The sequence below is a fragment of the Hyperolius riggenbachi genome, chromosome 6 (genome assembly GCF_040937935.1).
Source record: "Hyperolius riggenbachi isolate aHypRig1 chromosome 6, aHypRig1.pri, whole genome shotgun sequence".
NCBI lineage: Eukaryota > Metazoa > Chordata > Amphibia > Anura > Hyperoliidae > Hyperolius > Hyperolius riggenbachi.
In genome coordinates this window covers 76,292,047-76,306,122 of record NC_090651.1, presented here as the reverse complement: position 1 = coordinate 76,306,122, position 14,076 = coordinate 76,292,047, and the positions used below count along the sequence as shown (strand labels likewise).

At 40.1% G+C, this 14,076-nt stretch overlaps 1 protein-coding gene and 1 long non-coding RNA gene across 2 annotated transcripts in view; one reads left to right on the top strand and one right to left on the bottom strand.

Moving 5' to 3' along the window:
* The window catches only part of LOC137520941 (uncharacterized), a 281,855-nt gene that overhangs the window by 161,535 nt on the left and 106,244 nt on the right, over positions 1–14,076 (bottom strand). The gene's annotated exons all lie outside the window — the stretch shown is intronic.
* Positions 2,627–7,293, top strand: LOC137520939 (Krueppel-like factor 4). Its single transcript, XM_068239548.1, has 3 exons — positions 2,627–2,791; positions 4,426–5,389; positions 6,357–7,293. The coding sequence occupies exons 1-3, from the start codon at positions 2,735–2,737 to the stop codon at positions 6,530–6,532; spliced, it is 1,197 nt and encodes a 398-aa protein (XP_068095649.1). The 5' UTR covers positions 2,627–2,734; the 3' UTR covers positions 6,533–7,293.

The following is a 14,076-nucleotide window of genomic DNA, read 5'->3' as shown; positions in this document are numbered from 1 at the left end:
ACTGTAAATGGATATCCAAGCAGCTCGGGGTCACCCAAAACCACTAGGAAAGTATAGGGGACCAAAAGAGACAGAAGAGCCCGCAAACTAAAAAGCAACGCAACTAAAAAGCAACTTAAAACAGAAGGTATTTGTGATAATTCATCTTTAGGGGAGCAACTGTGGTTACCCATAATGCATCACTACTGAATGTGCAAATTATCTCTGTATGCCCCTGAAGCCAGACTTACAACCAGAACCGCTGGTATATAGCAAGCCTATAGCTTTTACATTTTACAGAGACACATCAACCCAACATGCAGACATGCTTCTGAAACAGGCTGCTTTAAGAAGGCAAATTACACTGATCTGTACTATAACTAAAAGAGTAGAGAGGTAAAGTTCCAGGAATAAGCCTGTAAGTGTAACTCCCGCTCTGCACAGTAAGCTCCCCCCCTTAAGCCGCCATAAATCGGGGTGCAGCTTCAGGCACCCGTGTTGTCTGCGCTGTACACACTGTTGGTTGTGAATTGAGTGATAAGTCAGCCACTTCTGAGAATCAGAGTCTTATCTCCACAAACAAGAGCAATGAAAAAGCATTCCTAGTATCCCCCCCCCCCCTTCCTTTACTATACTGCTTACACTACTGTACAGACACAGCTCAGCAGGGGTTATTCACACCATTAGCAAAGCTGAAACTTCTAAAACCTTTCCCTGCTGGCACTAATGTTTTTATCTAACCCAGGAGACAGCAAAATGTCTCCTGAACTTCTGGCTGCTCTTGCAAATTCCAACTACAGTAGCATCCCTTTATATAAATTCCAAGGGTCCTGGCCAAGTGGTTTGCTATATCAGAGGTTTACTATATCAGGTTTCATCATATATTGTATATTCATACAGGTGCATGGTTGACCTGATGACTGAGTTTACTATAGCCTGAGGTTTAATATATCATAGTTTACTATAACAAAATTCTGCTGTGGTGTCATTTCTGTCCTTGTCATTGTCCCATAATCTACACTCCCATGTCAACTGTCCTGTGTTTTGTTTCATTTTCCCGGGTGTGTACATCAACCTCTTAAGTAGACTCACATAAGCAACCAAGCCGTAGCCCACCTAAAACTATCGGAGGTATGTATTTTTAATGCTGTAAAATACCATTTTCATAGTTTTTTATGTATTAAACTAGTTATCTAAAAATGGCATAAACCCTCGAATCTTCAAGTGAAAAGCCAACATTACTATCATCATACATCCAATGTACAGCATATTCACGTACATAATGCTGACTGACAAAATGTCAGAAACACCTGATCTGCTGCAGGCTTGTTCAGGGTCTATGGCTTAAAGTATTATGCTGGGAATACACGGGTCGATTCTGGCGCTCTATTCTGCGTCCGATCATTTTGCCCGCTCGATTCTCATATCTTCCGCTTGTTTTCTTATTTTTTTTCAATTCACTTCAATGAGAAATCAAGCGGCAAAACAATCGAACGGTGATCAGACATGTTGGAAATTATCTATCGAGCCATCTTAATGGCTCAAAATCGAGCCGTGTATTCCCAGCATTCAAGGCAGCGTATCAGCAAGATAGCCAGGCAACTGGTATTGCTTAAAAGGAAATAAACATGGCAGCCTCCATATTCTTCTCACTTCAAGTGTCCTTAAGTACAGTATAACACATTTAGAATTTTTAGAATGATAAATTTTATATAAAAAGCAGCAACATAGTATTTTAGCTAATTAAAAGCATTAGTAAATGCTTGAAATTTGTTTAGAAGTAGAACCAATTACCATGTACTACAACTAAATATATCTTTGTCAAGGGCTACTGGAGATAATCTTTACCATGCTGATGAGTACTTGGTGATCACAGGCTATCAAATGGGGTATCAATACAATGTGTAGAAACACTATTCTGGAGGATTCGGAAGATAGATTCCATGGAAAATAGTTTCCTGTCTCTGAGATCAGCTTGATTCTGGTGTAACATAAAAATATATTCTTAATTACTGAAATGTGTGAGACCCGATCTCATCTATAGGACACTGCAATGTAAAAAGCTATCAAGTGCTCAATTGTGCAAATAGATTTTGTGCAAAGGAAGTTTCAGTTCAGTTTCAAAATATATACTGTTTATATTTTTTTTATTCTATATAGCGCTGAGGCATTTGCAGAGTTCATTGAACAATTCATGTCTCCATAGAGGAGCTAACAGTATATAGTGTCTCTATTACAGTAATTGTTTAATATCCCTACTATAGTTAAGGGCCAGTTTTGCAATCCTTGGTGTAATCCAAATATCCCACTAGCATGTTTTATATATTAGTGGTTGTGTATATTTTACATTTTTATGCAGGAGAAGTTAGAGAGTTTATCTTTATGCAATATGCATGTCTGTCTCGCTTGGTGTCAGTGGCTGTTGCAGACGACTTTGTCACTTTTCTAGTGTATTGTATACTCAGCTCTTATTACATGTTAATCATGTGTGATAGGCCAGCCTGAGGTTGTAGGCGGAGAAGTGTTTCATTGTGTACAAACACTTCAATTGAGCAACCAATCACCACCTGGCAGCTACTTGAATATTCATGAGGCTGGCCCCTTAAGTTTGGCTGACAGAGTTGTATACTCTGTACATTGCTGTGACTATCTGCCTGTACAGGATTCCTCTCAGAGAAACTTTTTCTTCAAGAACTTTTCTCCTGGAGTGCTGGGTTTGCTTCCGTGCGCTCCTATCGGATTACCTTGTGAAAGGATGAGCGTAGTTTTCTGCGGGATTCTAGCAGAAGACAAGCAGCTCAACATGGTCTCGGTAAGTCTTGAGGGGGATATTGGGAGGCATAATTTAGGAACTTTATTTAGACAAGGTGGGAGAAGTCTGAGCTATAATTTTGTAGCCAGTAATACATTGATTCACACTGTAAGAACTTTTTTAGTGCAAGTGATTTGCTAATGCAATGTAATGGGAGATTTTTATAAAATCACATTGCCTAAGCGAGAACAAACTCATAACATTACATTAGCAAGAGTTTTTTTTTTAATCTTAGAGCTTAGAAAAAGCTCTTGCAGTGTGAACCAGCCCTTAGTGTATCTGGGAGAGTTTTAATATACACAGAACTAGATTTTTATAATAAGGCCATTATATAAAAATATGTGCAAAAAAAATTCAAATGTATTCCTGGCTGAAAGCTGATTGGTTGTGCTGAGCAAGTGCTGCATTTTTGCCCCAGTTTTCTGCTGCACCTGTCTTGATGAATCAGTCCAGTAATATCCAGGACATGACTTTGCTCTGAATATATATATATATATATATATATATATATATATATATATATATATATATATATATTAAAAATTTACATTATGTTGTGCAGGTATATTTGACTATTTTTAAGGTTAAAATTTTAAAATTTAGTGCTAATCAAGTTCCTGGAAGTTTGTGTCAGTGTAGCATATATAGCTCAACGGTTCTCAGACTTGCACATCTCTGCATACAGTTATGCCTGGTATACACCAAGCAATTTACCATCAGATTTTGGGTTGAATCTGTAATTTCTTAAAGGTTCCATCTGATTTCTGATCGATTTTGTATAGAAGTAATCGGAAAAACTATAGGAAATTAGATTGGACTGATCGGAAATGATTACTTCGACCCAAAATCTGACGGGATATTGCATGTCGTGTACCATGCATTATACAATAGATCCTTGATTTGTAATTAGACCTGTATTGTACTTTATGTGCGGACTTCTCCCTCTGACTACTGGGTTGTTACAGACTGAATACAGAAAAACTTTTCTGATACTGTTGTTGCTAAGTAATAGTTATAAGACCTGCAGAGACACCTGCTCAGTTTGGGAGTTCCTCGCTGTGTGATGAGCTGTGATCTCTGGGACATCTCAATGCTCCCCTCTGCATCTCACATTAAGTAATTCTTCAGTTTTGCAATTCACCTGTAGAAATGTGTTCTGCATTTTCTTAGCTTGTGAATGAAAACTTTTCTGAGGTTGCAAAGAAGTGTTGTACTCTTGTAGAAGCTGCATTTACCATTTTACTGTAAAGGTGTGCTAAGCCCTGACATTTTCTGAAATTAAGTAAGGGATAACCACAATCCATACAACCTGACTTTCTTTAGTAAAGTCTTTGTCTTTTATTACAGCCTACCAAAATAATCTGTCTGATTTATGTATTACCCACTGCCCCCTTACACTCCATATATTTTGGGTAAGGCTGGAAAGTGATTGTACTGCCAGGTTATTTGGTATATAAAGTTGTCTCCTGATAGAGGCTTAGTTTGGAACGCGTTCTGCAGGTTTGTGTGAATCGTAGTAATAATGCAATAGTAATGATATATATGAATAGTAATAAAGTGGAGATGTCTGAACAATGTGTGAGATGTGATACTGTGATCCAGTCCTCTAATGCGCTGTCTCTCTTTCTCTATAGGAGATAAACATGGAGGAGCTGGGCTATCCACTGATGGAGCCTTGCACCATCAAGAAAGAGGAGGATGAACTGGGGAAATTTGTTGACTTGGATTTTATTTTAAACAATATGACCAACAATCCCCCACCAGGGGGAACCCAGGGGGGCAGCTACCCCCTTCCAGAGACACCTGAAAGCTGTGCCAGCAGCACAAGCACCACTTATGACAGTGATGGCTCATACCCTGGTGGACAGAAGTATGGAGGAGGAAGCTTCAGTGGAAGCCCCCATCACAGTTATGTGGCTGAACTGTTCACTCCGGACATAAACTATATGGAGGTGCCACCAGAATATGGAACAAAGCCTCCTTTCCCATCAAGAAAATATACTGAATTAAGAGTAACTGCAGATGGTTCTATAACTATTCCAGCCCAGCAGCTGCCACAACTAGGGCACAAGATTAAAAAAGAGAGACCAGATGAAGCTTGCATGTTGGTGAACCCTTCAGCCTCCTCCTCAGACTGTATGAACGCCAACATCATACATGTGTCCAACCAGGTGGGAGGCCAAACCTTCTCCCAATATAGACTTAGCTCCACGGGGGAGGAAATGCCACTTAATGACTCTCAGATGATTCCAGAAATGCACTGTGTACAGATCATGCCAATGGGCCAACACTACCAGCTGGCACAAACCTATGGACATCACTATGCCAGCCACCCTACACAGTTCCATGGACAATTTAGCATGTACAGAGATCCCATGAAGGTTCACCCAGCTATGCATGGCATGGTTGTCACTCCCCCATCATCCCCGTTACTGGAATTTTACCCTTCCTTAAATCCAGTTGAGGACTGCAAACCCAAGAGAGGTCGGAGGTCCTGGGCCCGAAAGAGGACAGCCACCCACAACTGTGAATACCCCGGGTGTGGGAAGACCTATACTAAGAGCTCTCATCTGAAAGCCCACATGAGAACGCATACAGGTAAGGGCTGCTCTATTTATGTTATATTGTAATAATGGCAGGTCCTCTTTATGTCTTACTGATAATTTTACCCCTTTATTTCCTATCTACCATAGCCCTGCTGTGTTACCCTTATGTTTATGTGCTCACTGTTCCGCCATCCTCTTTAAGAGTTAATTAATGTAAAGATTACTTATGCTGGGAACACTCAATGAAATTTCCCATCTGATCGTTGGGAATTGGGCAATTATTTTCAACAAGGCCAATTTGTTTCTGATCGAGAACGGGATTGATTGTGTGAAGTTATCATCGGAAAATCAATCCCTTTATCAATCAGGAGCAGTTTGGACATGCATACACGGTACAACTTCCTGTCCGATCACCCGTCAATTGGAAGGGAAATTGCATCATGTGTTCTCAACATAAGATCCCCCTTACACAGATAGTCCGGAACAATTGTTCGATAGGGTAGTTAGACTTCTGAGTCATTGAGACGGCTCCCATCCACTATATATCACTCACAATGATCATTTCTGAAACCTCCCTAGTTTTTATACACCAAGCTCTGATATTGTATGTCAATGTCCACCAAAGGTATAGAAGAAATAGTATACCTCATGACGGTTCCAGGGCCCAGGAACAGAGGGTCTTAGCACTGTGTCTATGTGTATGCACAAAACCAAGGCTGGCTCCAATGATTGTGTGCATGCCCTGGTTCGTAATTGCACAATGATTGTGTGCATGCCCTGGTTCGTAATTGTAAAGCAGCAACAGTTTTCTCAGTTATTAAGCTTTGTGATTAGTAGACTACTAATGTTCAATCTACTTTATTTTTTTACTTCAATCTATAGAAGTACTAAATGTAGAAAATTCCCCTTGTATTTATTAATGATTTTTGTGTCCTAGATGTGTAAATCCTAATGCCTGCAAACTGCAAATATTAGTGATGGAGATATTAATACGTTCTCTCTCTCTCTTTTTCCTGCAGGTGAGAAACCGTATCACTGTTCCTGGGAGGGCTGTGGGTGGAAATTCGCCAGATCCGATGAATTGACTCGCCACTATCGCAAGCACACTGGCCACAGACCGTTCCAATGCCAGATGTGCGAAAGGGCGTTCTCCCGTTCTGACCACCTGGCACTGCATATGAAGAGGCACTTGTAGACTAAGCTATTGCATTGTAAAAACTTAGCACATATTTTCAGATGGGGGAGGGGGGAGACATGTACAGATATATATATATATGTATATATTTTTTTATTTAATTGGAGCCCGACGACAACAACAACAACAAAAATCTATAAATATATATATATTATTTAAAGAGCCCTCAGAATTGACTCTTATTCTAATGTGTACCACATTTACAATTTATAAAGATTTGCTTCTTGCATTTTTGTAAGGTATTTAAAGATTCATTTTTACAGCTTGTAATTTCAGCCATTTTTTTTATACTCTGTTACACTGTAAGAGATTAGAAAGCCAATAGAAGAAAAGGGTAGGCCTCCCAAAAAGTATTGCGGGTCTTTTTTTAAAAAATTGTATCCAACTGCATTGAATTACCGTATACCAAGAGTAAAACGAGTCTTAATTACAAGTGCAACAAGTGCAATTAATGGGCAAGGAACGCTGGCTGTAACACAGTGCCATCTAGTGGTCACATAGGTGCACTGTAGATACATTATTTTTTTTTTAAGGAATTCACTTACTTAGCTTTTAATGAGGTTCATTTGAATGGTCTATGGATCTCTATTTTTTACACTTATTCATTTTTGTATAATATTGTACATTATTATATTGAACTATGATCAGCTACCTTTCTTCTTTTCCCTTTGCAAGGGAGATAACTTCAGGTACTGTTAGCACTGCCTCATTTATACATTTTGTAGATATTTGTACAATAAACCCACATTTGTCAAATTGCATTTTCTGTCTCTTGGTTGTTTATTTAAAAAGTATAGAAATGTTGTGTTTTTTTATGATGTTTGTGTTTCAAAAACTTTTCAAGTTTTGGTCCAACATATAAATAAGAAAAATCAAGGGCTGTTTCACACTGGCAGGGATTTTGCTGCGATTCTGCCACGATTGCACTTTGCTTGCGTTTTCAAAAGCACTGTATGCAGCATTTCAGGAGCAATTCTTGTTCCCTAAACAAGACCCGCAAACACAATCGTGGTAAAATCAAAGATAAATCACTTCAAAATAGCTGTGATTTTTAGTGTAATTAATTGGTTGATTCAACAATAATCCTTTTATTTATACGGATATTTAAAAAAACTGATTAAGATCAGTTTTTTAAATATATCCACCTAAATAAAATGATTATTGTGTGAATCAACCAGCACACCTCTTCAGTTTATATAGGTTTCTCTTATTTTAAGTGGGAAAGGGGGTACCCCCACTTTTTTAGAGGTAGCTGCGGCTTAAATATAATCAGGCATTATATATATGTGCTAGTATACGTCTGTAGCGCCACTCAGTTTTTCTTTTGATAAGCAAGCAATATCTCCCTCTGTGAACAGAACTCTCAGTAACGAACATTCTGCACAGATCACCTGGCAGAACTAAAAATGTCACCACCAGTGATACATTTCCCTGTAAACCAGGGAGAGGAAATATTTTACAATGGGCAAACACTAATTAAATAATTTATGAGTGAATATTGTAAAAAAAAATAATATTTTTACTACAGTTCCTCTCTAAAGAGACTCTGAAGTCGCCCAAATTTCCTCTTTTTATTTCAGATTCTTCTTGAGCACTAATAGCACAAATGAATCGATCACATGCCCGCAGACGTAGGAGGTCTTTATCCCCCCCAAATCCTGGGGAAAAATCCTACGACTTCCAAAGTCGCAGATTTTACTGCCCGGAGAGGCAGAGCTTTGGGCTGTAGCTCTACCTCCAGTTCATTCAATTACCGCTAATAGCCGCCTCTCCCCACCCCTCTCAGTCTTCTTTCAAAGAGAGGGGTGGAGAGAGGCAGCGATCTGCGGTGAATGAATGGACTGGAGGCAGAGCTACAGTGAAAAGCTCTGCCTCCTCCAGGAAATACCGGAGGGATTTGCAACGAGGATCTCGGGGTAGATAAAGACCTCCTACGGCCACGGGGATGCGGCGATTCATCTGTGCTATTAGTGCTCAAGAGGAATCTGAAATAAAAAGAGGTAATTTGAGAGTCTTCAGGATCTATTTAAGGTTGGTAGTGCCAACACAGGGCTCCACTTTCCTTGGCAAAGTATTGCCAGAATAAACAATGTTCGGGTAGATTACCTGAGCTCAGTGAGTTCTTTAAAACACACAGCCAATGGTTCAACATATTAACAACAAACAACATCAACATGAAAAAGTTATTGGTAAAAAGTGCAAGTAGTTGGGATTACTGAGTATTTCATAATATCTGTTTGGTAATTACAAACAGTATATTGGGAAAAGAGTTTGGTGAAATGATTCGGAACATTTATACATACTCGGGGCCAAATTTAGGGTTCATACTGCACATTGCACCAATGAGGTATGACCTGTATATAGCACAAGTTGTTAAGATCCCAGAAGCCCGTAGGTTATATACGAAATCACTTTAAGTGTCATTGGGGTGTATGAACTAAACTGCATTAAAGTGTACCTGAAGGGAAAAAAATGCCCCTAGGGAGTACTTACCTCGGGAGGGGGAAGCCTCTGGATCCTAAAGCGGCTTCCCCCATCCTTCTCAGCAGAGGGGATCCATTACTGGCTCCACCGAAAGTCCCCAATAAGGGCTTGTTAGAGGCTTTTCCTTGGGGTTCTGGCGGAAATAGCCGAGCCTGATTGAGTCCATTCTACTGCACAGGCGAAGCATAGATGCAAACGGGGGTCCTTGCTCCTGAAGGTTCCCACGGTAAGCATCTGTTTTTTCACCAAAAACCTCACAGGTGTACTTTAAGCAAAATTACGATTCTTACTGTGCCCATAAAATATGCCTCCCATATTACTGGGCTCAATCTCTATATAGCTTCTCCCGGTGCTGTATTGTCACACATCTGCTCCTACAGGAGCAGGAAAATGTAGGCAAAAAGAAAAGAAAACCTGAAAACTCATACTGTAGTTATTAACTAAACAAATAACATGAGAAAAATAAATACTGTATAACACAAAACTGTAGTAATAATAACAACAAAAGTAATTATTATAAAAAAAAAGTACAGCCAACATGAGTGACCTACAAAACATGCACTATTAGTGAAACTTGAGGACAGGGGTTGGGAAGCCCTGGTCTAGGGTTAACCCCCCTACCCCAACCCTTCATCCCCATTACCATACTGTGCAAACTTTGAGGACCGTTGTGGTGCGATTGCAGGAGAATCGCACAGCAATGGACTGTTTGAAGTGTGGGAGGGGCCTAATAGAGTGAGATTTCTATATAATGATATATTCTTCAGTCTCTCATCCTCTGTACTGGAACTGATCTCAAACCCAGAGCAAGTTTAGGTGTTTAGTGCTGCAGCTACTAATAACTTTTTGTACTCTTTATGCTATCATTCTGATTTTTAGCTTGATTTTTCCATGACTACCAGGACTACTACCTAAAATACACCTTCAGATTATTGTATAGAAATTAGTAAAACTTAATCTAATTAAACCATTACAATTTGCATTGCTTAAAAGGAAATAAATATGGCAGCCTCCGTATCACTCTCACTTCAGGTGTCCTTTAAGCCCCTTTCACACATACAACGCGTTGGCCCTTGTTGCATTAGGGCCCTTTTACACTTAATCCACTGTGTTGGGCATGCGTTTGCGTTAGTGCACGTTTTTTCCTGAAATGTAATAGAAAACCTATTTGTTACAATCCCCACAATATATATACTGTACAGCGCTGCGTAAGATGTCGGCGCTATATAAATACTAAATAATAATAATATTAATAATAATCCCCACACGCTGGCATCCGCAAAAAATAATACAGTATTCTTTTTTGCAGATGCCAGCATGTGGGGATTGTAAAAAATAGGTTTTCTATTTCATTTCAGGAATAAACGCATACTAATAAGGCCTCTTTCACATCTGAGAAGCGCAGATGGCCGTGCGATCCGAACGCAGCGCATCCGATCGCACGCCATCTGCGCCGCTGCGCTGCTGATCCCATCCATGACAGTGATGGGATCAGCTCTGCACTTGCGGTCAAAATGCAGGCAGCAGTACGCAAGTGCTTCCCAGCGCATCGTACTGCTGCGCAGCGCAGTAGATGTGAACGGTAGAAGGGCAGTCTATGCCCTTCTGCCGTTCCTGCATTTCAGCACATCATACGCGCTCCCATATCCGCACGGAAGCGCATATGATGTGAACGAGGCCACGTACTAACGCAAACGCATGCCCAACACAGTGGATTAAGGCCACATTCCCATTTTGTGCGCTTCCTTCCGCTTTTTTTTCAGCACATCATTATTACAGATACATGTTGCTGAAAAAAAGCGGACAGAAGCGCACTGGTGTGAATGAGCCCTAAGTGTAAAAGGGCCCTTAGCCTTTTTTTACTGCAAGGCGTGGCTAGGGTAATGAAAGTCTATGGCTCCTTGCAATGAAAGTAGTTAATCGGTGCAATGGTAACACAACATGTGTGGGACTGTCAATCGCAGTTGTGGTGTGGCAAGCATGTGCAGTGCGACGATAGTCCAGTGATGTACTTCCTGTCTAGCAGGGAGCATATCACTGAGCAGGGTGCAGTCTGCCGCAGGGTAATGTGCAAGAGGAAATGGTACGGTGCGATTGTCATGTGGCGGGCTCTCACACCGCAGGAAAATCGCACTATACCAGTGATCTGCAAACTTGGCTCCCCAGCTGAACTACAAGTCCCACAATGCATTTGCCTTTATGAATCATGACTGTGGCTGCATTGTGGGACTTGTAGTTCCTCAACAGCTGGAGAGCCAAGTTTGCAGATCACTGCACTACAACATGGCCCATATGCAATTAACTTTTTCTCCTCAGGTTTCTCCTAGGTGATGTTTTCAAACTTATTAATAAAATGCCTTTTAGGCCACCAGCTAGTAAGAAACTGCTCAAAATCGTTTTGATAGTACTTTTTCATCTAGTTATTAGTACTTTTTCAAATGCAAATTGATGAAAAATTATTTTAAATAGAAGATGAAAAAAAATGATCTCCTGGGAAAAACTCAGGATAAAAAATGAATTGCATATGGGCCCCATATGTGAAATTAGCCCCAAATGTAAACAAATTGTGACATAACAGTCATCATCATTATCATGGACATCATTGTGCAAGCAATAACGGCAAAAGTGGAATATATTTCTTTCCTTACCCCAAAAGGGATGCAGCTTTCCTAGCTTTAGAGTTTCTCTGAGGAAAGAAAAGGAATATTTAAAACAATCCGGTTAACTCCGCTTCCAACACATTCAGGCTCCGTTCACACTGCACGCGTTTCCAGCCGCGTTTTGGAAACGCGTGCAGGTGGCCGACACGCACGACATCAGACATTGCATAGAGTGCAATGTCTGATGTTCACACTGCATGCGTTCCGGACCAGTGCGGTCTGGGAACGCATGCTGCATGCATTTTTTGTAAAAACACATGGCTGTCCCATTCACTTTTCAGTGATGGGATCAGCCACGCAACGCACACAAACGCGGATGGCGTGCGTTCCGCATGCGTGGCCATCCGCGTTTGTGATGTGAACGGGGCCTAAAACTGGTGCATTAAAGAGGTGTTGAAAGTCTGTTGCTCTGCTAGATCAAACCTAGGCAATATTCCCATACAGGAAACGGACATGGTGGTCTGCTATGTAGGGACAACAATATTGGTATCTATTATTTGTTGTTTAGCTGGTGCAAATCACTTAATGTGGGGAGTAAAAATATGACTTGAAAATTATATACAGGTCTAATGCATTCTCTGGATAGTTTGTTTCTCACTATTTTACCTGAATTCAGGCAGGGAACACACTTGACTGTTTTCGTACACGTTTTCTGCACAGACAAACTGAGAACCCATGATAATCAATGTGCTAGTGCACACTTAATATGTTGTTCGCGCGCAGAAAAAAACCCGACATTCTGCATCCTGATTCTGCACATTTTGTCAGTTTTCTGTATCAATTACATTAGCTGCTGTGAAAAAAACGTGCGCGTTTTCCTGCATAGAAACAAACTTGGTGTGCATAAAAAGTATGCAGAAAAACTGAAAGACAAGTGTGTTCCCTGCCTCAATATATCCATTCTCGGTTTTCTTTTGATGTTGATAATTACCTCTCCTATTAATTCTCTTAACTCTATATCAAAAGTGGAAGGCTGAATAGTAAATAAGTTAATTATCAACAAAGGTGAATAGTTTTTACAGTAAACATGCTAACTTTGGAAATTCTATTGTTTTGAAAGTTACTGATTATTTAAACAAGTTTTGTGATAGAGATCAGCACTTATCTATTCCATTAAACAAGGTTAGTGACAGGCATTGCCACCTATCTGGTAAATTGGTTGTAATAGTGACTATAGCAAGGATAATCATAGACAGTATTATTAGGGATCAATATACATAAGTGTTTAATTAAGATACACAGTATTAGATAACCCACCCAGAAATAACAGTATAGCGGATTTCTTCAGAGAGCAATTATGATTTTGATTTACTTTTATTGATCCAATTTTTAGAGACAACAGGCAGTTTGAACATTTGTACTGCATCTAGTTAAAAGGTGCGTACACACCACTTGACTTTATGTCGCCCATCGAATATCGGGACCCGATCGCTAAGGGCAACATCACTGAATGATGGCCTGTACAGACGCATGTCAGCTATGCAGCTGATGACACATTCTGTTGCTATGCAGTGGGGGGGCAGAGGGACGCTAGATCATGACGTCACACAGGGTGGGAGCGGCACACACGTGATCGGCTGTTGCGGTGGTAAGGTAATCAGGCGGGCGCATCACTTGTGGGTTGGAAGTCGGCGGCTGCTGTACACACACCTGATTATTGCTGAGGCGGTCAGTATTGGCCATTTCAGCCGACCTTAGTATGGTGTGTGTACAAGCCTTTAGGACTTTTGCATGCTAGAGTGATTTTAGATTTCCTGTCCTGTCAGATCAATACATTTGATCGATGTTTGGGTAAAATAACTTGAACATTCAAAGAAATCCATTCCCATTTGACTTGATCAGAGTGATTAAATTTGAAGGGAAATGAATGAGAAAATGGATGTGTATGGGGATATAGCAATTGCCTTTTGTTAAGTGCAAGTGAAAATAAAGAAAACCCAGAGAATCCCCCATGAGGAGACGGGCAAGTCCAAAACCTGTCAGTTATGTTAGATTTCTACTACCGACTGTAAGTGACTGCAAAATAGGAGAAAAATCATTTATAGTGCATTTTTACGCTGGGAGAAATGTACTTTTTATTTAGGTGTTTCAGGTATTTTAAATTTTTCACAATAGTGGTCCTTTAAGCAGAGGAAGATAAAACATTTGCTAGGATTAGGGAGAGTGGTTGTTGGATTGTTTTGCTTGTAATATTTCTGGTAGCCATTTTTAGTCTGACAACAACCTTCCCTCGTTCGGCCCCAAACGTATTGAGATCGGAGTGGTTATCCAGGATAGTGATGGTCGTAATGTGCTAACTACGATTATGCGAAATGTCACATAAAATTTAGCAATTACTGACATACATAATTACGATTTGGAAATTCAATTCATTTCATGTAATTAATTCCTAATTTTACG

Bases quoted from the DNA above. Each gene is read 5' to 3' on its own strand.
- LOC137520939 (XM_068239548.1), top strand. From the start codon at position 2,735: ATGAGCGTAGTTTTCTGCGGGATTCTAGCAGAAGACAAGCAGCTCAAC. The intron at 2,792-4,425 runs GTAAGTCTTGAG...CTTTCTCTATAG, and splicing joins AGCAGCTCAACATGGTCTCG to GAGATAAACATGGAGGAGCT. The intron at 5,390-6,356 runs GTAAGGGCTGCT...TTTTTCCTGCAG, and splicing joins CCACATGAGAACGCATACAG to GTGAGAAACCGTATCACTGT.